At 43.4% G+C, this 26,275-nt stretch overlaps 1 protein-coding gene across 1 annotated transcript in view; it reads right to left on the minus strand.

The window, feature by feature from the left end:
- Positions 1–4,331: 4,331 nt before the first annotated feature.
- LOC147431855 (uncharacterized) overlaps positions 4,332–26,275 on the minus strand; it is a 62,870-nt gene continuing 40,926 nt past the window's right edge. The window contains exons 2-11 of the mRNA XM_086494327.1: positions 8,256–8,340; positions 7,979–8,019; positions 7,878–7,913; positions 7,775–7,792; positions 7,548–7,572; positions 7,427–7,472; positions 5,460–5,467; positions 5,242–5,375; positions 5,039–5,153; positions 4,332–4,946 (exon numbers count right to left, since the gene is read on the minus strand). Coding sequence (XP_086350453.1) covers positions 4,858–4,946; positions 5,039–5,153; positions 5,242–5,375; positions 5,460–5,467; positions 7,427–7,472; positions 7,548–7,572; positions 7,775–7,792; positions 7,878–7,913; positions 7,979–8,019; positions 8,256–8,340 — 597 coding nt within the window. The 3' untranslated portion in view covers positions 4,332–4,857. The remainder of the gene's footprint in view (positions 4,947–5,038; positions 5,154–5,241; positions 5,376–5,459; positions 5,468–7,426; positions 7,473–7,547; positions 7,573–7,774; positions 7,793–7,877; positions 7,914–7,978; positions 8,020–8,255; positions 8,341–26,275) is intronic.

Genomic DNA, 26,275 nt, shown 5'->3' on the forward strand with positions numbered 1-26,275 from the left:
GCAGGACTTGTCACATGTTTGGTTAGTGATCAACCAAAGCTTGAGGCAAAGTTAGGGACCAAACAGTATTGATTTTCTTTAATCTAGGAGCCTGTACAAATTTCTCATCACCCCAATTGGCATCAAAGTTGGGCATGCGTACTTGATCTTTGCAAAAGAAGTACATGAAGTATCTAATTTGTCTCCCTTAGATAAAGATATGGTAACTTTTTTTAGTGGTTTCAATGATGTTTTTTTGGACTCTTTGCTAGGGAGTTACCTCCTGAGACCTGAGGATCATTGCATAGATCTTGTGCCACGTTGTAGTCCAGCAGGCAGAACACCGTATAGGGTTAGTGTAGCCCAACAGAAAGAGATTATGAGTCAGGTCAATGAGCTTTTGGAGAAGAGGCTAATTCAACCTAATTCATCCCCTTTTTGTTCGCTTGTACTCCTAGTGTAGGAGGAGGATGGTTCATGGCGCATGTGCATTGACTACCAAGATTTGACTTAGAATACCATCAAGAAAAGGTTCCACATGCCGATGATAGATAAGGTTCCCCATGCCGAGGATAAATGACATTATTGATCTACTTGAGGGCGCATCGTTGTTTAGCAAGATAGAGTGGGTATCATCAGATACGCATTAGGCCAAAAGATGTCCATAAGAGTGTTTTTAGGACAACATTTTGTCTTTATGAGTATCTTTTCATGTCGTTCAGTCTCACCACGTCCAATAAAATGATGGACAAAATTTTGAGACCACATACAAACTTTGTGAATACATTCTTTGATGACATGATTCTCTATTCAAAGTCTAAAGAGGAGCATAGAGATCATTTAACCACAGCTTTCAATGAACTACGCACGAATAAGCTACTCATTAATGCAAAGAAGAGTGAATTCTTTCTAGAAGATAGTCATTGTCTTGGGCACATTGTTGTAAAGGATGGGGAACCCTTCTAGGCTTATGTTCCTATTAAGGAGGTTTATCCGAAATTTTGCTGAGATTACTTCTCTACTACATGCACTACAATAGAAGGGAGTTACTTTCAAGTGGACAACCAATGGCATTCTAGCTTTCAAACAATTGAAAGAAAAGTTGACTTCAAATTCGGTAATCATTTTGTGAGATCTTGCAAAACCTTTAGTGGTTCAATGTGATGCATGTGGGCACAGCCTTGGTGGTAATGCGAAATGGTTGAGTAGTGGTATGAGAGCCAAATTCTCTTGAAGGCCAAAAAGAATTTACAAGTTTGTAAGAGAGAATTGTTGGCAGTAAGTCACCCTCTCACTAGTTTGAAACACTATCTATTGGGGGTTGATTTTTTCGTCCAACTAGATCGATACTCTCACACAAGCCAAGTTGTCTGATAAATAGATGTGATGGGCAAACAACTTGTCAATATCCTATTTTCAGATTATGTATGTGGAAGGAAAAAAGAACATGGTGGCTGATGCGTTGTCGCAAAAGCCCCAAATTTCATTAATGTCAATTCTGTGCCATTGTAAACTACATGAAATGAAGACACAATATGCTAAAGATTCATATTTTGCAAGAATTTATGATCAACTTGTTGATGGGAAGCATCATGAATGCTATACGCTTAAGAGAAACTTTCTCATGATGCACGGAAAGTTATGCGATATTAAACAGTTATGGCCAAAGGTTTTAACAGAAAGTCATGCTTCACCATATGCTGGGCATTGTGGAATTCATGCAATAGTGAAAGTGGTTGAGGCATTCTTTTACTGCCAGTCTTACACCAAGATGTTGACACATTTGTAAGATCATACCGAGTATGCGAGAAAGTCAAACATGAAAGGCAAAAGCAACCAACATTGTTGCAACTACCATTGTTGATTCTTGATAGGCCATGAGGAAGTACATAGACTTTACCTTTATCTTCCAAAATTACAAACATGTAATGATGAGATTCGGACTATCATTTGTAGGTTTAGTAAGCAGGTGCATTTCATTCCTATCAACAAGCAGACAAACCAAAAACATATGGTTGAGATATTTATGAGCAATTTCTTTTAAGTATCACGGGATGCCTCAATCAATTGTAATCAATTGTTAGTGACCGAATCCACGTTTGACGGGTCTTTTATGAAAGGCATTGTCAGAGAACATGGGCAGAATGCTAAAGCTCTCATCTTTGTTTCATCCACAAACTGATGGACAATTAGAAAAGGAAAATTCTAGTGTCTTAGGTTTACTCAACTGCTATGTGTCAGAGCACAAGGCAACTTGGAAACACTATCTACCATTGGTTGAGTATGCTTACAATAACATTGTGCGTATATGAACATACAAGGCATCATTTCAGATAGTGAAAGGAGGAAAGAAAGTCCCACCCATTTTGTAAACTAAAGACGATATTTGAGGCAAACTAGTATGTTCAAGATATGGATTCATGGCAGCCTTCGAAGGCCCTTTGTTGGTGATGTGCCAGAAATATGCTTGATGAGGAACAACTGGAAGTGAAAGAATTGGATGAGATTCTTGTTCCTTAACAAATCTTGGAACATAAGGAAAGGAAGGTTAGAGGAAAGGTTGCAAGACGCGACCAAATGGATGGAAGAATTTGAATTGCTTGATTCATCTCACTTATTGCAACTATACCTTGAAGCCTTTCAAATTGAACCCATAATGACTTGATGTAGCTCTTTGGAGCAATGTAAGAGCATGGTTCATTATGCTCAAAGGAGTAGTTAAGCAATTGTTATCTACTCTTTTCATACAAATGGGTGCAAAAGTTGTGTGGTACCACGTTGGTCGGATTGTTAATCATCCAACACTACATTTTCGGAAGTATGTATATCTTTGATTCCCATCATAGAGTATACGTGATATCAAGAGATATCAGCATGTATTATTGGTATGCAAGCAACGTCGCTTGCAGTTTTTCTTGTTGCCTTTTCTAAATATGTAATATATTATTTTATTTTATTTTATTTTACTTGTTTTTCACAAAACTCTGGAAAAGGTGTAAGTCAACATTGCACGGCCAGTGTGAAACAGTTGCAGCCAAACGGGTTTCCCACATCAAGAATCAAGGTCAATCAATCGATGGCTGAGCGGATAAGTTAGCAATGAATTTTGATGAGTATGAAAGCATGTACGTGCCTAAAAGGAATTTACGCACTGTCTGAAGTCCGTGTCATCTTATAAGTTGGGAGGGGTTAGGAAACTGAATCACAAGAGAGCAACCTGCTCGTCAGCACACTCCATAAGCTCTATCCCAACTTGGAGGCATCGAAATATGAATAGAGGCTGATTTTCACTTTTGTTAGTGGATTTTTAAGTTTATACCTTTTAATGGAAAGCTTGCCTTCTCCCTTCTCATGTAGCATGATGATTCCGCTCGCATGCCTCACTAGTTGGACTCCTCAAATGACCATGTCCAATCTTGGGGGTTCTATGCGCATTTGCCAAGGCAAGAGCCTTCTGAATAGGAACCAGATTAGCTAATTGCTAATCCTCCATCGTGGATAGATTGCGAAATATGAGAGTTTTCTCGCACAAAAACTTGTCCAAATCAAGGGGAAAGTGTCCCATTGCATGTAAGAGCTCCTTACACACCCATAATACTATTTGCTTCACTCAAAACGATCCAAAATAGAGAATTGCAAGCTCTTTAGGGTTCGTTAGCTCCTAAAGTTTCAACCAGCAGCACATTCAACTCACAACCACCTACAAGCTGAAAAAACCAATTTCAATCTGACTGAAGTTAATTATCTTCCTATCAATCCTCATTTTCTCTTGAGCAAAGATTTTATGAGTACATTAACTTTCAAACACAATGACCATCCATTAGAGGCATTTCATCCTTCAAACAAGGGCTCCAAGGCAAAAGCACAAATGGTTTTCATTTTCAAGAGAATCTGCAACTCCATTATCGCATATGAAAACATTGTAGGAGCTATGAAGAGCAATTTAGTTCAAATACCAGTATACACTCAACGATTTCGCAATAGTATGCACACTTTTCTCAACAATACTTCAATTCACAGCTAAATTATGATGCACACATGATCTACTAATGAACGTAGCACAAAGGTTAGCATCCAGATGGATCCTCTCATTGAAACTATGCTTCAAGCATGTGTCACCTCCTTATTGATCCTCTCATTGAAACTATGTTCCAAGCATGTATCACCTACTTATTATCTGCTTCAAATATTTTTCACACTAAACTAAACGAGTAGAAGAGCTATATGACAACAATATTGCTTAAGGTAGGCCCAATTAACAATGACAAAAGGGACATGTCAAAATCGCAGGTTTTTCATCAGAACAATTTGGAGACATAACCAAACGTCATCTAAAAACGTAACATGGTGGCTAGCCTTCAAGAAAACTAGAGTGCTTCGTTAGCTGCATTGTAATGTTTAGTACATAGGAGCACTTACAAAGATAACAGTACGAAATAGATTAATACTTCTAGTTTTGTCTGACATATTTATTGCTTAGAGGAGAGTAAAGGAGAGAGAGAGAGAACAAGATTATAGGAATTGGAGAGAGAGAGAGAGCGCTTGCACTTATTGTCAATGTGCTATCTCTGGTACATAGCAATGATAATGTCGTGTATACAATACGGACCTCGCAAAAAACCATAAAGTGGTCAACATTTTTGAAGTTTTAACATTTTTAATAATATTTAAACATATTAACTTTTATTATGTATTGGCCCATTTTTATGTTATAAAAAAAAGAAAACATGCAAATTTCTTTGCACGAAGGAGTTTGCACAATCCTCCCCAATTTTATATAATACGAGGGAACGTGCCATTCCTACGACAGCATGCAAATTTTAGTGTATTTGTTCGTTGCGTTCTAGTGTTCAACTGAAAAAATGTGGCGGAGCTTACTCACCGGACATTTTGATATCCCTCGTCGATACACATTACTTGCCTTTGACCTCTCATGTTGTCTCTACTCCTACAAGAGGATATCATCACTGTAAGTAGGTGATTAAAGTGTAAGCATAGGTAATTGCATCTAGGGAGAATATGTAGCTTCACAATCAATGTAAACATAATATATACTCACTCTCGTCCACTTCTGTAAGGGCATCACCTTTGGCATACATATCCGGCAAAGCACTGCCAAAAACGAGATCTTTCTTCAACAGTCCTTGACTAGCAATCTCCTCACTCACCCATGTCTATAGAAACAAAGCATCATGATATGCCAATCGTGAAACTGAAGTGGAGAGAGAGAGAGAGAGAGAGAGAGAGAGAGAGACTACCAACCTGTTGCACCAAGTAACCATTGATGGAGATGCTGGAGTAGATTGCTAATGGAGATGCTGGAGTAGATTGCGTGCAAGAGATGGCTAAAGTGAAAAAGCTGTGGAGATTTGCTATATAAATCTGAAAGTGACAAGCTGTGATAAAAAAAGTGACGCTCATTAAAAATAAAGAGGTGCCGTTTGAAATGCAGAGACACGTGGATCAACGATGCTGCAAACCTGAGCCACTACATGCATTAACCACACTAAGAAAAGTGATTGTGGTTGAGAAGGTGCCCTTTGTGTTGCATCAAACAAAAACAACTTCCTCCGCTAGCCCTTGCTTGGCATATCCTCCAATAAGAGCACTCTAGGAGATTCGTTTGGTGAGAACCCCTCAATCAGCATTTAGATAAAGCAGCCCAGAGCTTTCCAAAACAACAAAGTTGTGCTATAAGAGCAGTCCAAGAGCCTTTTTCTGGAGAGAATCCCTCACTTTGCATCTGAAAAACGAATCCCAGAGCCACCTTGCCACATCCATGTTGAGCATATCCTATAATCCACACACTTCAACATACAAACATTTTATGTTTTGGTAAGGGCACCACATTTAGCATATATATCAGCGAAAGAATTGCCAAGCAGAAGTGTTTGGAGAGAGGCCTTCCTTTGAATCAGTCCACAACTTTCTCGCCACAGCCATGCTGGTCGTATCCTGCAATCAACGCTCTGTCAAGCCTGCCTGTAAACCAACCCAGAGCTTCCTCGTCACAGCCATGTTGGGCGTATCTTGCAATCAATGCACTGCGCATCTCCACTTCATGGCATCGTATTGTAACAGCCCCTGACTAGAAATCTCATCGTGAATTCTCATACCCATGTGAAAGTCTCCATAAGGCCACATGCCATCAAGGTGCAAGCATAGGTGAATGCAATTCAAGAAAGACGTTTCGTTAAAACAGTCAAGACCTTTGTTGCGACAGGCATATTGAACATATCTAGCAACCAACACGTTTGACCAAAGCACTGCTAAGCATGACATTCTTCACCAACAGCGCCGAACCAGCTATCTTCTCGTTAATTCTCTCACCCATGTCAACAGCTCGCATGAGGCCATTGGCCGTGAGAAGCAAGCATAGGTGAATGCATTTGGAGAAAAGCCTTTCGTTTGCATCCGGTTGAAACAGCCTAGAGCTACCTTGGCACAACGATGTTGGGCATATGCATCCGGTTTAAACAGCCTGGAGCTTCCTTGCATCAGCCATGTTGGGCATCTCCTACACTCTAACACGCTGCAAGAGATGGAGGACACCACATTTGGCATACATATTGATCAAAGCACCGTCAAGTATGACAACTTAGTCCAACAGTCCCTGAGTAGTGAATTCTCTTACCCATGTGAAAGTCTTCCATAAGGCCACAAACCTTCAAGGTGCAAGCATAGGTGACTCTATATGGAGAAAGACCTTCCCTTCACATCTGGGTAAAATTCCTTGCCACAACCATGTTGGGCATATCCTGCAATCAATGCATTTGAGATGATGACGTTCCTGGAGAGAATGCCCAGTGAGAACTTTCCTTTCTAACACGCTGCAAGAGATGGAGGACACCACATTTTGCATACATATTGACCAAAGCGCTGCCAAGTACGACATCTTTGCAAGAGACGGAGGACACCACATTTGGCATACATATCGATCAAAGCACCGTCAAGTATGACAACTTAGACCAACAACCCATGACTAGTGAATTCTCTTACCCATGTGAAAGTCTTCCATAAGGCCACAAACCTTCAAGGTGCAAGCATAGGTGATTGCATATGGAGAAAGACCTTTCCTTCACATCAGGGTAAAATTCCTTTCCACAACCATGCTGGGCATATCCTACAATCAACACGTTTGAGATGATGACGTTCCCGGAGAGAATGCCCAGCGAGAACTTTGCTTTCGTGAGAGCACCACATGTTGCATACATATTGACCAAAGCGCTGCCAAGTACGACATCCTTCACCAACAGCCCTTGACCAAAAATCTCATTGTTAATCCTCACCCCAGCCATGTTGGGCGTATCCTACAATCAACACTCTTTGCGTCCTCGCTTCAAGCTTGAGAGAGAGAGAGAGAGAGCGCCAACATTTTGCTCTAGTCTGCTACCAAACACCCCACGCTATATATTGCTCTGAAAAGCGTAGCCTTTCTCGCGTAGACTCTATTTTAGTGAGAAAGGGAGCCGCCACGTGGATGCTTGAGAGGCCTAGAAATCAAAAGCGGCTGCTACGCTAACGAAGTAACCAAGGACATAATCAAATATTCATCAAGTTTTTCAAACCTGATAATTTGGCACCTTTCAGAGCCTTGCGTTCCAAATTTGTCCAAAAGTTTGAAATCTCAATGAATTACACACGTTTTGAACTGAAACATCCTGCAAGAATCAATAAACTTTTGAAGTGAAGCTCCATTGAAGCTCGCTGGTTGGAGAATGCTCACGGCCTGAATAAACATCAGACCTTGAATATGTCTCAATGAGATCTCAATAAATTACAGATTAAGTTACACATTCTGAATTGAAAAATCCTGCAAGAATCAACAAACTTTTGAAGGGAAGCTCCATTGAAGCTGGCTGGTTGGAGAATGCTCACGGCCTGAATAAACATCTGACCTTGAATATGTCACTAACACTGATGACCTTGTAACACTGCACAAGAGTGGGCAGCATAATATAAGTCACTGTATGTTGCACCCTCCCGGCTCATGATGCACATCCCCATAAGCAGTCATTTCCATCACATCCATATCTCTACCTGTTCCAATTTTAAAGAATTAGCAAGCTGTTTAAACCTTGAAAATTGTGCTGTGCCACAAGCAATTTGTGATTGGAAACGGACTGAAATGCTGTCAACATTAGCTGCTATCAATTGGCAGATTTAGGGAATTGAACTCAAAATCCAATGTCATGTTCGCAGCATCAAAGGACTAGATAAAATCAAGTAATACGAAGACTTCCAGGCTTCAAAGGGATTCAAATTGCATGTTCCACCTGATAATCGACAATAAACACTTTTCTGAGCTAGCTCTGCCTTCGATATATCCACCCGATTTCCTTTCGCTCGATTTGCAGCTGCCTGTTACATAACATTTTTAAAAAAACCAATCACACTGTTGCGGGCAATGATTAAATCATGAAAATCACTTGGAGATACTAGGAAACATGTGAGCAAGCACCAAAAAGAAATTTACGTGATAATCAAAAAGAAGAAACTTGCTCATACACATTTTACATATCCCACTTGGTAATCATGTTATTTTACGTCCTTAGGATTAGCTTACTAAGTTCTAGGAGTGTGACAAGAATAACAACCAGGCCCAGTGCCAACACTTGCAAAACATATCAACACAAATGGTTTTGAACCATGCGTGCTTGTATAAATGAAGGTAACAACTGGACCCTTTGCTTGCTCTGATCAACATAGGCTTCTCTTAAAAAAGACAAGTTTTCTTGTAAATAAATTCTCTTGCAATGGAAGGTGATGGCCCAAAAACGCTGGCATGTCAACTGTGTTGAAATGTATGATACAAGGGGGGCAAGGGGATCCTTGTATAAGGACTCCCCCTCTCCGTTCGACTCACGCAAGACAACCACGACCTAAAAAGAATAGGGGACCTTGAAAATTTGCCACCTCACAAAGATGTGTCACATCATCACGTTTTTGCCATATCAATAGTTTGTTTGCAGCACGCACATAAAAAATGCATTGGACTGAGGATCTAATCCTTCAAGACCTAGGAATAGGTGCGTATCCCAAACACGCTGGCATATCAATTGTGCTGCAACGTATGATACAAGGGGGGCAAGGGGATCCTTGTATAAGGACTCCATTTGACTCACGCAAGACAACCACGACCTAAAAACAATAGGGGACTGAAACCGGCCCGTAGGGCGGTAGACGTAGGCTTTCACCCGAAACTTTACTTTAGACTTTAGGACACAGAGAAACTTTGCAAATAAAAACCAGTAACGGGAATTAATACTTCAAACACACACAGCTTGGAAGCTAGAGCGCTACCAAGCAGACGCCGACACCCATTGGCCTCAAAGACTGGCGCCCCTTTCGGTATTTCTTTATTGTATTCAAAGAGGGAATAAAACCTGTGATTTCCTACAAGCTGCCCCACATAATCTAGGCTGAAAATGACCTGTTCTGGCCCGATTTCGACAACATAACCGTACTAGGACGCTTCACAGACAATATCCCCACACAAAAAGTGACTTTCCCAACGCATATGGACACCTAGCAAAACCTGGCGAACATCTTCTGGTTGATCCTCCTGTGGCACATCTTCTGGCACATCACCCACGAAAGATCTTAGAAGACTCACGTGAAACGCATAATGAATCTTTCATGTGTCAAGCAATTTCAGCCTATAAGCAACATTCACATCAAGTACAATTTTTCGGCCCTTTTCATTAGTCAATGTCTCTTGCTTCGCTCGATAATCGACCACGGCGTTCTTCTTACGGTACCAAGGGACTCTCAGGAGGACATCACAACCTTCCAAGGGCATTATTAGAAGTCATCGTGCCCCAAATACCCCTGACAATGCAACCGAAGTTTTGCCAATGTCAAGTGTAATGGCCCACATCCCGTCCGGGTGCCGCTAGAACTTCCTCTGTTTGTGGTCCCATCCGGTCGGGTGTAATCTCGAGCCGCGCCGACAATTCTGGTGAAATGAAGTTGGCCTTGGCTCCTCCATCATAGAAAATCAGGGCTTCTTGATCTTTTACTTTGCCCCAAGTTCGGCAAAGTTTTGTACTTTCATAAATCGTGCTTGACTCAGTACCCATGCAATCTGGAACCAATCGTCCCATCCGGTCGGTGTAATCTCGAGCCGCGCGACAATTCTGTGAAATGAAGTTGGCCTTGGCTCCTCCATCATAGAAAATCAGGGCTTCTTGATCTTTTACTTTGCCCCAAGTTCGGCAAAGTTTTGTACTTTCATAAATCGTGCTTGACTCAGTACCCATGCAATCTGGAACCAATCCTGCTTTCATCTTGCCTTTTCTTCCACGTTCCTCGGCTGCTCTCGAACTCTCTAGCCTGTCTTCATTATGTTCTTGATGCGCCTTTTTAGGGCACTTCACGGAGACATGCCCATGTTCCCCGCATCCAAAACACTTCCCCTCTTTGACGTAGTTGGCCCTCTCTCGAAGAGTGAGCCGTGGTCGTGAATCCTTGTCTTTCTTTTCTTGGGAACTCTTTTTCTTTCTACTTTCATTATTAGAAGTCTGTTGGGTTCTCTGAGTCAAGATCTCATCGGTGGGGTTAAGTCAGATTGCCTGAATGTATGGCAAAACCCCGTTTCGCATGACCCATCAATTCTTGAATGGAAGCTAGAGCGCTACCAAGCAAACGCCAACACCTATTGGCCCCAAAGATTGGCGCCCCTTTTGGTATTCTTTTTTGTATTCAAAGAGGGAATAAACTTGTGATTTCCAAGCTTCCTAGCATAATCTGGGCTGAAAATGACCTGTTCTGGCCCAATTTCGGCAGCTTAACAATACTAGGACGCTTCACAAACAATATCCCCACGCAAAAAGTGACTTTCCCAATGCATACGCACACTTTGCAAAACCTGGCGAGAATCTGCAGCACGCTGAATTCTCTGTTTTTTGCCCTGAAAATGCGCCAGATCACTTGATCAACGGTCCCCTCGCGTCCCCAGGACCTCCTGGGGGTATTAGGGACCATTTAGGGTCGAAACCCTAAACCTGCAAAAATACACAGTAGGCTGTATTTCCCTGTTTTGGGCTCCGTTTCACGAGCCGGTCGCATCCGTAGCAAGTCCTTGAGCTCCTACACCTGTAGGGCTACTTGCCCTTTGAATCGAACGAGATATCTCGCCTGAAATCTCTCCGAATTCACCTGAGGCTCTTGCCTCGGCAATCGTGCATGAACCCACACAACTGTACATACAGATGAAAAGCCCTAGAGCAGGGCATCACGTTTCTATATTCAAAAGGGGAGAGAGATGCACGAGAGAAGAATCATCGTGCTACATAGTGCAAGGGAGAAAGCAAGCTTTCCATTAAAGCTTCATCACCTGCACCAACTACTCACATACACACACACTGTAGAGCTGCCATGTGTCCACTTAGCCTCTTTTGAGTTAATTCCTAGTACCCACCGACTTATAAGTGTAGTGAGGGGGCCTAATGACTTTGAAGTTTTGAACCAAGCGTAGACACCCTTTTGCTGCTCGGATTCCAATGCCTAACGGCCCAACCATCTTGTGGCGACCTACCCTTCCCAGTTGTGGATGAAACTCTCGACCGTCAGCCGTTTCACACTGACCATGCAATGTCCGGCCATTTGTGACTTCAAAAAGAGGGTCCCAAAAATTAAATAAAAATCATTGGAAAGAAACCGGTTAGTAGTTGCCACATCCTCATGACATACCCCCTCTTGAATTCGCAAACGTCCTCGATTGCATGCCATATATACATGCCATTGATGATCGTGTGTTGTTAGCACGCTTTTATCATCGCATGTACCTGCAAGAAAGTTCATAACACATAGATACAACTGACTTCATGAGATCGAAGCTGCAACACATTTGGTGACTCTGACAGTTCATGTTCTTTCATCCACTTTGCATCCGTAGGTGGATAGTTCTTGAACTTCACCAAATAACGTCTTGCAACTTGTCCCTTAACTTTTCTTTCTTTATGTGCCAAAATCTGCTCACGTACTAAGATCTCATCAAGTTCATCAACTTCTGGCTGATCTTCCTATGGCATATCTTCTGGCACATCACCCACAAAAGGTCTTAGAAGACTCACATAAAATGCATTATGAATCTTCTTAAGTAATGGGCAATTTCAACCTATCACAAACTGATGATGTGGCATGATCCAATACTTTAAGAAGTTGTTCCAACTTATAGACCTTTGTCGAGGGACCTAAGGACACCTAGGAATTAAAAATCAAGCGAAGAGCATGCTGACGTGGCTGTTGTACGGACTGCCAGAAAATGCACTGACTGGCTGACATGGCATTGTACGAGTTTTCTGCGTTTTACGCTGGCTGGTTGTACGGATTTCCGCAAACAGCGCTGATTGTTTTTGGCTGGCAGCTTTTGAGAGAAGTTGCTTTTGAGCTCAATGCTTTCGGGGCTCTGCTTTTAGCATCCCTTGTAACCTTTATAAGTGACCCAAGGGGCTCACTTCTCAGAGCATCTTTGGACGCAGTGTTTGAGAGCGAGCACCGGCGGGCAGTTGTACTTTTGCTCAAAGATTAATAAAAAAGAAATACCGAAAGGGGTGCCAGTCTTTGGGGCCTAATATCTCTTGGCACGGAACTACGCCAGCCGTATTGACTCTCTTAAAATTTGTGAAGTATTTTGAAGTGAATCTCTGCTGTATTGCGACAAAATCTTGACTTGGGTTGTCCAAGTTTGTTAAAGTGGTAACAGAGCACGACAGATTTCTCTTCTGCAGGGAAACCAGATCCCTTTTCTCGGGACACTTATGGGTTCCAAAAAGAACCAATCAACCTCTTCTTCAACCGCTGAGGCAAGAGGAGGCAACGCAGAAAATTCAAACGACTTAACAAAGATGAGTACGGACCACCTCGGCCTACACAATATGAACTTTTGGAGATTCAACGTCGACAACAGGTTGACGAGTGCACAAAGCAGATGCTTCAGTTTGCTAAAGATTCCCAGTTTGCAAAATTTTTGACTCAGCGGTCCATGACTGAAGTGCATACTCAGTGGCAATCTTCATTTGCATCTACAAGAAAGTAGAAGAAGCGTGTGTGTTTTGAAGGACTACCCAGTTCTTCTTCTGACAGGTCTTCTAGCTCTTTCGACTCCAGTGAGGAGAATTTGACTTACCCCACTGATGAAATCTTGACTCAGAGGACCAGACAGATTCGAACAATGAAAATAGAAAGAAAAAGAATCCCCAAGAAAAGAAAGATACACGACCCCGATAGACTCTTAGAGAAAGGGCTAACTATCTAAAAGAGGGGAAGTGTTTTGGTTGCGGGAAACAAGGGCATAATATCTCCGTAGAGTGCCCCAAAAAGGCACAACAAGGACACACTAAAGATAGGCCAGAGAGTTCTAGAGCAGCAGAGGAATGTGGCAGAAAAGGCAAGATGAAAGCAAGAATGGTACCGGATTGCATGAGAACCGACCCAAGCCTGATAGATGAAAGTATAGAACTTTGTCGAGCTTGGGACAAAGTGAAAGACTAGGAAGCCTATCACAAACGGGACCGCATACGAATAATCAACAAGATGAAAATAAACAATCTTTCAACTAAACAGAGTTGAGGGAGAAGTTCGACACAGTACTTGGGACCAGAAGATTGGCTTGTTTTCCCCCTTAAAGAGAATCCTTTATTAGGGAGAATCCTTTTACAAGCACAAGATTTGGGTTTTCCACTAAGCCCTGGCGTTTTTGCATACCTTCAACACTTCCACAGTTCTGGCGTTTTCAGCCATCCCTTGATCACCATCACCGCTAGAACCTCAGCGTTTTCACTAACGCTAGTAGGCAGGCAGCATTTTTGGTTTTCAGCCGTGAATGCATCAGATGGTCAGCGTTTTCAGCCCTTTTGAACAACAACAGATTCAGCCCTAGTTGGTTGCAGATATCCCCCATTTTCAGCCCTAGAAAACGCAGCCAAAACAGAGATTTTCAGCCACCGAAACAGCCCCGAAATTCAGCAGTTAGAAGACTACACATTTCAGCCCTAAAGTTGTCGTCGTCATCACCGTCGTCGTCACCGGCATAGTCCCAGGTTGCATCAGTCCATTGCATCGTCATTGTACCACTTTGTGCAATCAACAAGTAGACCACTCTCGCCGACGAGAGTGGGGCCTTCGGAGGAGGGTTTTACAACATCTCTGGTGTCGTATTATTCTCTTCTCTATCTATCTCTCAGTCTCATACACTTGCACGCACAGTGTCCATTCACTTTGTTTGTGATCATAGCACTTTCCATTAAGAACGGAAGGCTCTCCCTTCCATAAGAACAAAAGGAACCTTGAGCACAGTTCCGAGCACTCATCTTGAGCAAAGCCCAAACAATCATTCCGCTTGTAAGATGCAACGGAATGAATGTTGTTTTTCTCAAGATTAGTGATCTTTATTGCTCAAGGTTCCTTTTAGTTCTTAGGGAAAGAGAGAGTTTTCCGTCTTATAGAGAATGCTATGATCACGAACAAACTGAGTGGATATTGTGCGTGCAAGTGAATGAGACTGAGAGAAGAAGAGAGAGGAGATACGACACCGAGAGGTTGTACAACCCTCCTCCGAAGGCCCCACTCGTCGGCAAGAGTGGTCTACTTGATTGCACAAAGGTGTACAATGTGTATGCAATGGACTGATGCAATGGGACTATGCCGATGACGACGACGGTGATGACGACAACGACTTGATCGCTGAAATCTAAGATCTTCTAATCGCTGAATTTCGGGACTGTTTCCGTGGCTGAAAATGACTGTTTTGGCTGCGTTTTTATGGCTGAAAATGGGGGAACATCTGCAACCATCTTGGGGCTGATCTGCTACTGTGTCATAGGCTGAAAACTGTGTGTTCTTGCGGCGGTTAAGGGATGAAAGTCAAAACGCTGGCTGAATCAGCATCTGCAATCAAAAACGCTGGTGTATCTGATGCATGCGAGGATGATCTGCTGAAATCGCAGCAGCAGAGCAAAAACGCCAATGCTAATCTGGGACAGGGACCAAAAACGCTGGTGGGGCTGAATGGTGAAAACGCTATCCACTCTGATGGATCTGCTGGCGATGGCGACAATCTGCTAACGCTAGGGTGTTGATGTGATGGCGATGGTCTGCAATGAGGAAGTGAGTGGATGCTGCTGGGACAGAAAACGCTAGGGGTCCTTGAGGGGTATTGCTGAGAAGTTGCCTGTTGAGCGAGAAGCTCCTGCTGCCTCTTTTGCTAGAAAGTGCTAACTTGGGTTGCTTTTATATTAACTTAACAAAATTGCCCTACCTACTTTTGTTGAAAGTCGCTTAAAAATAATAAGTGAAAATAACCAAAAATAGGAACATAGGCTAAATGCACTGGAAAATTCCCCTGACTGAATCTGTTGGATTCTGAAGGGAATACTGATGATCATGTTGTGTGCAACTGGAGGATATGCATCTATGCTAAGTGACTGGGCATGCACAATCTACGAATAGACTCACAAAAGTGCCAGATCACTGCTAATCTAGACTGACTGGACTGACTGAACCCTGTTGTGGTGTAGCTTGTCCGTGGACACATAGGGTTGGGATGTGTCACGTGACATCCCCTCCTTTTCAAAGTAAGGTACTGGTACCGAACTGTATGGCGTCGAGGGAGATCGCCAACAGCATCTGGAATCCTGGAAGGGACTCTTCGCTGGCCCACTCTGATATGTGGGTCGTGCGGTACTTGAACTTCATAAAGTCTGCAACGCTTGCTTCTTTGGGCCGCGCCGAAAGCGACTCAAAGTTTTCTCTGGCTCCTTTGATGTTTCAACTTCGTCTAGAGTCGTGCTTCTTTCGTCTTCAAGAATCTCCATGGCTGAAAATTCCTGAAACCATCTCCAACACAAAACCATGAACATACCCATTCCATGAAAAGTGAAGGAAAAAAATATTGTCTTCTCTAAAGGCTGTGTATGCAATGTAGATGAACATAGAGACGGAGTGACAACCGTTCATCAAACACATGCAAACAATGCGATCGAATCTTTTCTGTTTGATCGAAATCATCAACTGTGGCAAATCACAATGGAAATACCCATGCTTGGTGCTCATACTATCATGTGCTCTTTCGGAAACTGTGTCATGTCAAGGAAGAGACGTGGAATGTGACTTCCTTACATACAAACTTTTCAGCTTTTCATGAACAATCCGCATACATTCGTGCTCATCCATGATAGAAACGTGCTCAACATACAATATGTCATGCCTAGGAAAAGGGATCACATAACGATGTTGACTAAAATACAGGAAACCTTCACGAATGAAACACTCGAATAATACGTGTGTATCAATCATGCGAACACACAATACTTCCTGTGAGGGCTCTTTGGACCAAGGCTCGAGAGCCAAGATCGATTCGTCCTGAATGATCGAATCGTCCTGTGGGGGTTCTTTGGACCTCGACTCGAAAGCCAAGATCAGATCTTCGTGATTGATCGAATCTACAACGAGGTTAGCTTCGCTAAAAAAAACATCCACTAACACATCATCCTTGTGAACAATCACATCATCTTCATGCAATTCATCATGCTCGTCTCTACAAAAAAGTAATTACCGCACGTATCCAAGGCCATTGTTGATTATGAAGGAGGCTCTTTTAAGAAAGCTAAAATTGGTGAATCGTCACAAGTACATATCATTATTAATAAATTCAACAAAAATGTACTTGCTTCTTTTCACTTTTCTCATTTTTTTAATGTCCCCGTCTGCAGGAGTTTATCGCACACTCACTGAAAATATAAACTCAGGTACTTACTTCCACGATCATATAAACTCTGAATGCTTTTGTTGCAAAATGACAATTCTCTTGATATAAACAATTTTGAATATTCTAATTCCCTAGAAAGCTGTAATTGTAGATGAACTTAGTTCTTCCTTCTAGTATACACCCGTTTTATATGTACACATTGTACACATACTTATTAAAAACAGTAGGGACCTCCTGTAGCTTATAAACCAAAATAAAATATTCCTAACAACTTGTCAAGCACAAACTACACATATCTTGAAATAGGATTACAATGTCTAGTTATATATATGTACATGGTGATTGTTTGTTTAACGCCGTTAGTTATTTATTGCACAAAACCACTTCTTCTAGTATGTTTCATAAGATTACCATCGACAACTTCATTTATTATTTACACAATCATGAATATAAGGCTCTTACATGTTTAAAGACTTTTTTAGCGCTCGATATTTATTGTCTTTACACAATGTCCACTCTTTAAATCGACTACCAGCTTTGACTGGAGGTTTATTGGGAGATCACTTCTGCATTTATTGATTTGCTCATTTATTTAAGAAAAGTATCATATTATGGTCTAAAGTAAAAGAAAAAATATTACTTACTCATCTAAGTCTAATGAAACTTTACATATACTGTATGATGATCGAGCTGCATATACTGGACATTTTGAACTCTTAATCCTATATCAAACTATATCGACTTCTAGTTGCACAAATATAACAATACAAGAAACTAAAATAGAGTTCCCACAATTTCATGACTTCCAAACAATTAAAAGTTTTAATTTTAATATTGGTGATTGTATGCTTGACTCTATTTTATTTCTCTTTGCTACCAAAATATAGAAGGACAAACAATTACTAGAAGTAAAGAACTGAGACAAAAAAGTGTTATATACATCAGAGCTTTGGAAGTGTTCTGCATTACTCAAGGAAAGAACCACAATAATTTTTTTTTCTTGTTGCGGTCGCACGAACCCAAGTTCGCTTGGGCGTGGCGATTCCTAATCGTGTTTTGTTGAAGAGTGACAGGAATCCCAAGAAAGAAGGGCTTGTTTAGCCTCCCCTTGTGTCTCTTTTCACTCATTGAGAGGGGACCGTGCACTTAGCGGCCGGCCAATCGAGGTGAGGTGGGAAAAAGCAACCTTGGTGTGAGCGCAAGGCCGCCAAGGGGTGCGCCCGCAGAAAAGGGTAGAACTCGGGTGAAGAGAAGATCCTTCTGCAACGCGGTTTGCAAGCGAAAGAAAACCTCAAGAACCTTAAGAACCTCAAGAACCCAAGACCCCCAAGAACCCAAGTTCCTCGTGAACTTCAGAACCCAAGACCCTCAAGAAGTCCAGTTCCTCGTGAACTTAAGAACCCAGACCACAAGAACCCACAAGCACCCATGACTTCAGAATTATCATCACTCGAAGCGGAATGGATACTTCGCTTGGAAGTGATGAGCATGAGAGAGACGAAGAAGAATTTTCCCTACCATAAGGTTTTTCTGACCCTTCCCCATCTACGACACTGATTGCATTAACTCCAATGGAGGAGTTGGAGTTGTTGTTTATGGAACAGAATTTACAACGCAAAGCAAGAAATGCAGCAAGAATGGCAGCCATAGCGCGTGAGCGTGAGCAAGCACGCTTGGAAGCCAAAGAATGACAAGCCAAATTGGATCGTGAATTCAAAGAAAGAAAAGCAGAAATGGAACGCAGACACGCAGAGAACCAAGCATGACAAGCAGAATTTTATCGCGAGAACAAAGCACGACTGCAAGAGATGTTGCGACTCTTTTCTTAAGTTCAGGCACCGATGCCAGAGATTCGGGAAAAGGAGACTCTCTCAGTCTCTTCTTCTCCAAAGCATGAAACACAGGATTTGCATGATTGTATGAAGCATGATAAATTGAAGGATAATGATTTGCATGATGATTTGAATGCCAATGATAAGCATGATGATTTGGATGCCAATGATTTGCATGATGATTACATTGGTGCAACGGAATGAATGTTGTTTTTGTCAAGATTAGTGATTGAAACCGGCCCGTAGGGCGGTAGGCGTTGGCTTTCACCCGAAATTCTATACTTTATACACACACACAGAGCACTTTGCAAAGAGAACCTGCGACGGGAGTTAACACTTGAATACACACACGGGTCGGAAGCTAGAATGCTCCGAGCAGACGCCGACAACCTGTAGGCCCCAAAATTGGCGCCCCTTTCGGTATTTCTTTATTCTTTAGGAGGGTAAGTTACAAGGTAAGGTCCTGGGAATCCTTCACGTGTATCCACCTAGATACCATTTGATTTGGCCAAATTTCGGCAACATAACAGCCCCAAAACTTGAGCGAAACCAATTCCCCTGCTGGAACTCGCTTGCACTGTCGTATACCCTCTGATTCCTGTCCAAAAACAGTAAATTCAGCACGCTGTATTTATTGGATTTTGCCCTGTTTTCAGCCCCAAACAGTCCCCTAACTGTCCTTTGCCAGTGGGGCACGATTCCCAATGATCCTGGCGTCCGTACGGCTGAAAAACAGTGAATTTACAGCGCATACACAGCGCTGATTTTGCACCTGTACGGTGAGGTTATGACCCTCACCAGTGCCTGCTTTGGAGCAGCAGTTAGCTACCCCTGTTCCTGCTCAAGGAGGCTCTTGCCTCAGCACAAAAGTATGAACCCACACAACTGTACATCAGTCAAATGAGTAGCCCTCTTGTGGGGCATCACATAACTGCACGTAGGGGAGAGAGAGAGCAGTGTGTAGTGTGCAGGGCATCACTCCTAGCACCACACTGTACATGAGAGGGAAAGAAAGCACTCCATAGCTCTTAACCTCTGACAAAAGCTGAAATGAGGCCTCTCCCAGCATAAAAATCAGCGCCCATTTTTCTGCAAGAGGAAAGTTCACCAAAATGTGACACTTGGCGCATTTTCAAGCATTTTCCCGTTTCGGGTTCGCCGCTTAAAAATATCCCAACCGACGCGTCAGTTGACTTCGCGGCAGAGTTATAAAGTGTTCCCCTAGTCATACCGGAGGTAATGACGCGAACACATTTCACGGCCCAAAATAGCAGTTCCCTAAATTTTAGGAGATGTTTCCGTTGGGCTCCCACTGGTCTTCTGACCATCTATCCTCATTGGGACCGCATCCAAAAGTGCAATGTGGCCCAACTGTCGGATACTTTCTGTTGGTAGTCCCACCTTGACTTTACGCCTTAATTGAGTTCACTTCCTAGTATCCACCAACTTGCTAAGTGCGACGGGGGACCTATATGATCTTGCTCTGAGCCTAGACATCCTTTTACCATACGAATTCCAATGCCGACCACTTCCCGTCTGCGGGTGAATCTACCGTTCACATTGGCCATACAATGTCCGACCCTTTGCTACTTCAAAAAGAGGTCTCAAAACAAATAAAATAAACCCCATTGGAAAGAAACCAACAACCAAGGTTAGCAGTTGCCACATCTCTGTGACATGGTTAATAACTGCCACGTCCTCGTGACATACCCCCCTCTTGAAATTGCAAACGTCCTCGATTGCATACCATAAATACACGCCACTGATGATCTTGTGCTATTAACACTCTTTATCATCGCATGTATCCGCAAGAAAGGTCGTAACATACATAGATACAAATGACTTAATGAGGCCTTCATACTTTTGCCATTTCCATCTATGGCACTGAATTCATATGTACATTTGATGTACTAGCTCTATCATTACCCCTCCTTTGCACACGTTGGGTTGGGGCATAAGTAGGTTGTAACCCAAAGGCTTCAAGGTAAAGCTGCAATACATTTGGTGACTCTGACAGTTCATGCTCTTCCATCCACTTTGCATCCATAGGCGGATAGTTCTTGAACTTCACCAAATAGCGTCTTGCAACTTGTCCTTTAACTTTTCTATCCTTATGTGCCAAAACTTGCTCAGGTACCAGGATCTCATCAAGTTCCTCAACTTCTGGCTGATCCTCAACTGGCATATCTTCTGGCACATCACCCACGAAGGGTCTTAGAAGACTCACGTGAAACGCATTATGAATCTTCCACGCATCAGGCAGTTTCAGCCTGTAAGCCACATCGCTGATCTTGTCAAGCACTTGAAAAGGCCCATAGTAACGCATGCTGAGCTTAGGAAACAGCAGTTCCTTGCCCTTCATCTTCTTTAACCTTGCCTTTTCGAACCTTAGCAGAACCCAATCACCAGTGATAACAACAATTCACGACGGTGACGATCAGCAGCCTTTTTCTGTTTTGCCCGAGTCTTCTCCAAGGCAACTTTAATCTTCTTATACATCTCATCCATGTTCTCAACATATCGATCTGCCTCAAAGATCTTGTCCTTTGTGTGCAAAATGGGAGGAACCTTTTTGCCGCCTTCAACAATCTCAAAAGGTGCTTTGCCAGTAGACGAATGCACCGTATTATTGTACGCATACTCAAGCATAGGCAAATACTGTTCCCACTTGCCCTTATTATCTGACACATAGCATTTCAGCAGATCTAAGACAGTAGAATTAGCCTCTTCTGACTGTCCATCAGTTTGTGGATGAAACGAAGACGAGAACTTGAGCGTAGTACCCATGTTCTCAAACAATCCTCTCCAGAACAAACTGGTCATACGAGGATCACGATCACTGATAATCGATTGTGGCATACCATGGTACTTAAACACATTGTACATGAACAAGCATGCCATCTGATCAGATTTTATCTTCTTTCTGACAGGGATAAAATGGGCTTGCTTGCTGAATCTGCAGATAATGGTCCATATACCATCATTCCCTGTTGGCGTCCTTGGAAGATCAAAGATAAAGTCCATAGCAATGCTTTCCCATGGCTTATCCGGAATCGGCAGTGGTTGTAACAACCCTGGTGCCTTTTGCCTGTCAAATTTGACCTTTTGGCAAACTATGCATGCTCGCACAAAGGCATCCACATCTCTCCTCAAGGTAGGCCAATAGAAGAACGTCTCTACCGCTTTAACTGTCGCATCAATGCCACGATGCCCTGCATACGGTGGGACATGACTCTCTTCCATGACCTTATGTCGCAGTGGCCTAGTGACACAAAGTCTGCCATGCATCCTCATAAAACCATCTCTGAGGAGGTAGTGCTCGTGATGTTGCCCCTCTTGTAACTGTTCAAAGACCCTTGCAAAATCTTCATCAGCAGTATACTGTTCCTTCATGTCATCTAACTCATGATGATAAGGAATTGACACAGCTGAAATTTGTGGCTTTCTTGATAACGCATCAGCCACAACATTCTTCTTGCCTTCCACATGCATAATCTGGAAGTGAAACATGGAAAGAATGTTTGCCCATCGCATATGCTTTTCGGATAACTTTGACTGTGTCAAGAAGTATCGCAAGGTCTGATGATCAGTTTGGACAACAAAATCAGCACCTAAGAGGTAGTGCTTCCAGCTAGAAAGCGCATGAATCACGGCCAAGAGCTCTTTCTCATAGACTTGCATAGTCCTCTCTGGCCCTTGCAAAATTCGGCTTTCATAGGCTACTACCCGTCCATCTTGCATTAGCACTGCTCCGATGCTACTGCCACACGCGTCACACTGGACCACAAATGACTTCCTGAGATCTGGCAAAACAATAACTGGATCTGAAGTCAACTTTTCCTTTAAGAGACTAAAAGCTGAAATCTCTTTTTGGGTCCATCTGAAAGTGACCTCTTTCTTTTGCAATGCGTGAAGAGGCGATGCTATCTCTGCAAAATTTCTGATAAACCTTCTATAGTAGGAACACAATCCCAAGAAGCTCCTGACATCGTGCACAGTCTTCAAGTCTGGCCATGTCTTGATAGCTTCGACCTTTGCGGGATCCATTCTAACACCATCCTTTGAGATTATGTGGCCCAGAAAGTGGATCTCTTCAAGGAAGAATTCACTTTTCTTAGGATTGACAAGTAACCTGTGACTGCGCAGCTCTTCGAACACAATGGTCAAGTGACGCCTATGCTCCTCTTCATTCTTCGAATACACAATCAAGTCATCGAAGAATGTTCCAACAAACTGTTGATGCGAGCGGAAAATCCGGTCCATCATTCTGTTGAACGTGGCAGGAGCATTTGTTAGCCCAAACGGCATCACTAGAAACTCATAAAGACCAAATGTCGTTCTAAACGCAGTCTTGTGCACATCCTCTGGGCTTATATGAATCTGATGGTACCCACTCTTCAGGTCTATCCTGCTGAAAATTGCAGCACCCTCTAAACGATCGAGAATATCATCAATGCGAGGAATAGGAAACCTATTCTTGATGGTATTCTTATTCAACGCACGGTAATCAATACACATGCGCCATGAGCCATCCTTCTTCTGCACTAGGAGCACTGGGGAGCAAAAGGGTGAAGAACTAGGCTGAATCAGCCCCTTCTCTAATAACTCCTCAACCTGGCCCATAATCTCTTTCTGCTGCGCCGCACTAACCCTGTAGGGAGGTCTATTTGGTGGGCTACACCCTGGCACCAAATCTATCCGATGGTCCTCAGGTCTCTCTGGCGGCAATTGCGACGGTAATGAATCAGAAAAACAGTCACTAAACTTTTGCAAAAATGCTGACCTTTCTTTATCTAACACAGATAAATTTGACTGATCACTGTCTGAGACATCACGTGCAAAAATCAAGTACACAGAAAGATGATTCTTTATTACAGAAGTGATAGCAGAAGCAGATACAATAGGACTGACTCTCCTTTAAGCTTAACATCCAAGATGTGAGTTTTGCCCCTATGCTGTACAGTGATCTTTTTGTTGTAGGCATCCAAGACTCCATGCACTCGGAACATCCACGGGATCCCCAACAAGGCGTCACAACCTTCCAGCGGCATGATGTAAAACTCTTCAGTGTCCACATACGACTGAATATGCAGACGCAGTTTTCCAATGATGGGAGTAACACACTCTGAGTAGCCAGGACATGCCAACCCTGCCTCTGCGGTGTACCCCATCTCTTCAGCTCTGATGCCCAGCTTCATAGCTAACTCTGGTGAGATAAAGTTGGCTTTGGCAACTGGATCAAAGAAGATGAGTGCCGTCTGATCCCTAACTTTACCCCATGCCCTGCATAACTCATTGGCATCTGTGCTGGGCCTGTCACCCACCATGTCTGGCACTAAACCTGCCGTGGGTTTAGGCTTCTTGCCTTTCTGGTCTTCTTTATCCTCTGAGTCAGCTGGCCTTTTCCTTTGTGGACAATTTATAGAAATATGACCAGGCTGCTCGCATATAAAGCATTTGTTCTCAGCCATTAGGACCTTCTTTTCCTCGAGCGACTTGCGCACAAAAGGCTTCCTTTTCTGTTTCTTTGCCTGCGCTCCAGAAGTCCCAGCTGAATCCTTGTCTTTGGTGGCCTGTTCTGACCCCTGTGACGCATCAGGAGCCGTTTTCACAAAGGGCTTCTTCGCTGAATTTTTCTTTTGCTGCCCTCCTTTGTCACTGCTCGGAAATCCACTGTCCTCTCCTTTCAACAAGGCAAGACCAGTGTTCGCAACTTCCATAAGCTGAGTAAGGGTAGCCACTCTGTTCTTTGTACAGTAATCGCGAAGCCCATTAGGCAGCCCACAACAATACTTCTCTATCTGCTCTGTCAGTGGCACAAATCTGTAGGAGGTCACTGAGAGTAACGCTTTACAAAACCTCCTATTGTACTCAGCAAGCTCTTGCACGAAGCTGCCGTAAGCTGGTGCCAATCTGTCAGACATCGGCTTCAAATTCATTTGATAGCCAAGCAGATGCAAACATTTGCTTGAAGTAAACCCAAGTGGCGGGTGCCTGTCCTTGCATTAACAATGTCGTCCACCATGTAAGCGCATTGTCCTTTAAGAAAGTGGCAGCTTTCCTGACCTTCGAGGCCTCTGTAAAATTCCCTCCCGCATAAGCTGTATCAAACTGCTGGAGGAAAGTAAGTGCCTTGCTCTTGTCCTCGAAACCACTGAAGGTACTGAACTTTACCGCTGCACCATCTTCTTTGTAAGCCTTCGGCTTCTCTAGTGCCCCCAAGTTGTCATACGGGATGGTCTGCAACATGGGCACTGTACTAGGCATGATCGGCACGTGTTGGCCATTCACATTTTGCGTCAGAGGTGCGATATCTGGCTGCTGTCCAGAAAAACCAGCCATGCCAAAATGACCCTGTGGCACCCCAAACTGGACCTGGTTGCCGTGGAAACCTTGCTGCATGCCGATAGTACCATACATGGGTTTGGCATGATGCCTTGCATACCCCAGAACACTGTTCCTGGCATGTACGGCTGACTTCCAGACGCATAACCAGCCATACTTTGGAACACTGATCCACCCCCGAAATACCCAGGATGGTGGAAAAACTGAATGCATAGCCTAGTATCCAGCTCCCTGTCCATTCAAGACAGCGTGCTGGCTCTGAAAGGTGGCGGGCTGAACTGGCATAACCTGTGGAATAGGCGTTCTAGCCACCTGTTCAAGCACGGGAGGAACCTGCTTTGGAGCCCCCGACTCCGCAACATGCAAGTGTTCCCTTTCCTCTTGCGCCTCATGAAGTACCTGGGCTTGAGCTTCAACAAGCTCCGTACGCGGCGTAGGTTTGCCTATCTTGATGTTGCACTGGTGGCGCTTGCAAGAATTCCATAAACCTCGGATTCTACACCAGCTGCGAAAAGACATTCACCGCGGCAACTAACTGAGTCTTAAACGCATCATCCTCAAGTTGCCCTGTCATAAAGCCCTGTACTACTGGAGGGACATTCACGTTGACAGGAGGTACAGATTGACGTGGCCGTGAGCTCTCGCCAATCTCAAAAACCATAGGAATCTCCTGCCTGTCCTTTCGAGAGGAACCCTCTTCCATAATTCCCTTCCCCTTGTCTGCCATAGTGTAATCCCCGTGTTCTTGCACTGTGTGTCTTTACCCTAAACAATCCAGACTCACTCTTTGAAGAAAAAGTGATTGATATCCCGGCAATGGAACCATGAAACCGGCCCGTAGGGCGGTAGGCGTTGGCTTTCACCCGAAATTCTATACTTTATACACACACACAGAGCACTTTGCAAAGAGAACCTGCGACGGGAGTTAACACTTGAATACACACACGGGTCGGAAGCTAGAATGCTCCGAGCAGACGCCGACAACCTGTAGGCCCCAAAATTGGCGCCCCTTTCGGTATTTCTTTATTCTTTAGGAGGGTAAATTACAAGGTAAGGTCCTGGGAATCCTTCACGTGTATCCACCTAGATACCATTTGATTTGGCCAAATTTCGGTAGCATAACAGCCCCAAAACTTGCGCGAAACCAATTCCCCTGCTGGAACTCGCTTGCACTGTCGTATACCCTCTGATTCCTGTCCAAAAACAGTAAATTCAGCACGCTGTATTTTCTGGTTTTTGCCCTGTTTTCAGCCCCAAACAGTCCCCTAACTGTCCTTTGCCAGTGGGACACGATTCCCAATGATCTTGGCGTCCGTACGGCTGAAAAACAGTGAATTTACAGCGCATACACAGCGCTGATTTTGCACCTGTACGGTGAGGTTATGACCCTCACCAGTGCATGCTTTGG

Source organism: Adiantum capillus-veneris, chromosome 21 (assembly GCF_014529385.1).
Source record: "Adiantum capillus-veneris isolate H3 chromosome 21, ASM1452938v2, whole genome shotgun sequence".
In the NCBI taxonomy this organism is placed as follows: Eukaryota; Viridiplantae; Streptophyta; class Polypodiopsida; order Polypodiales; family Pteridaceae; genus Adiantum; species Adiantum capillus-veneris.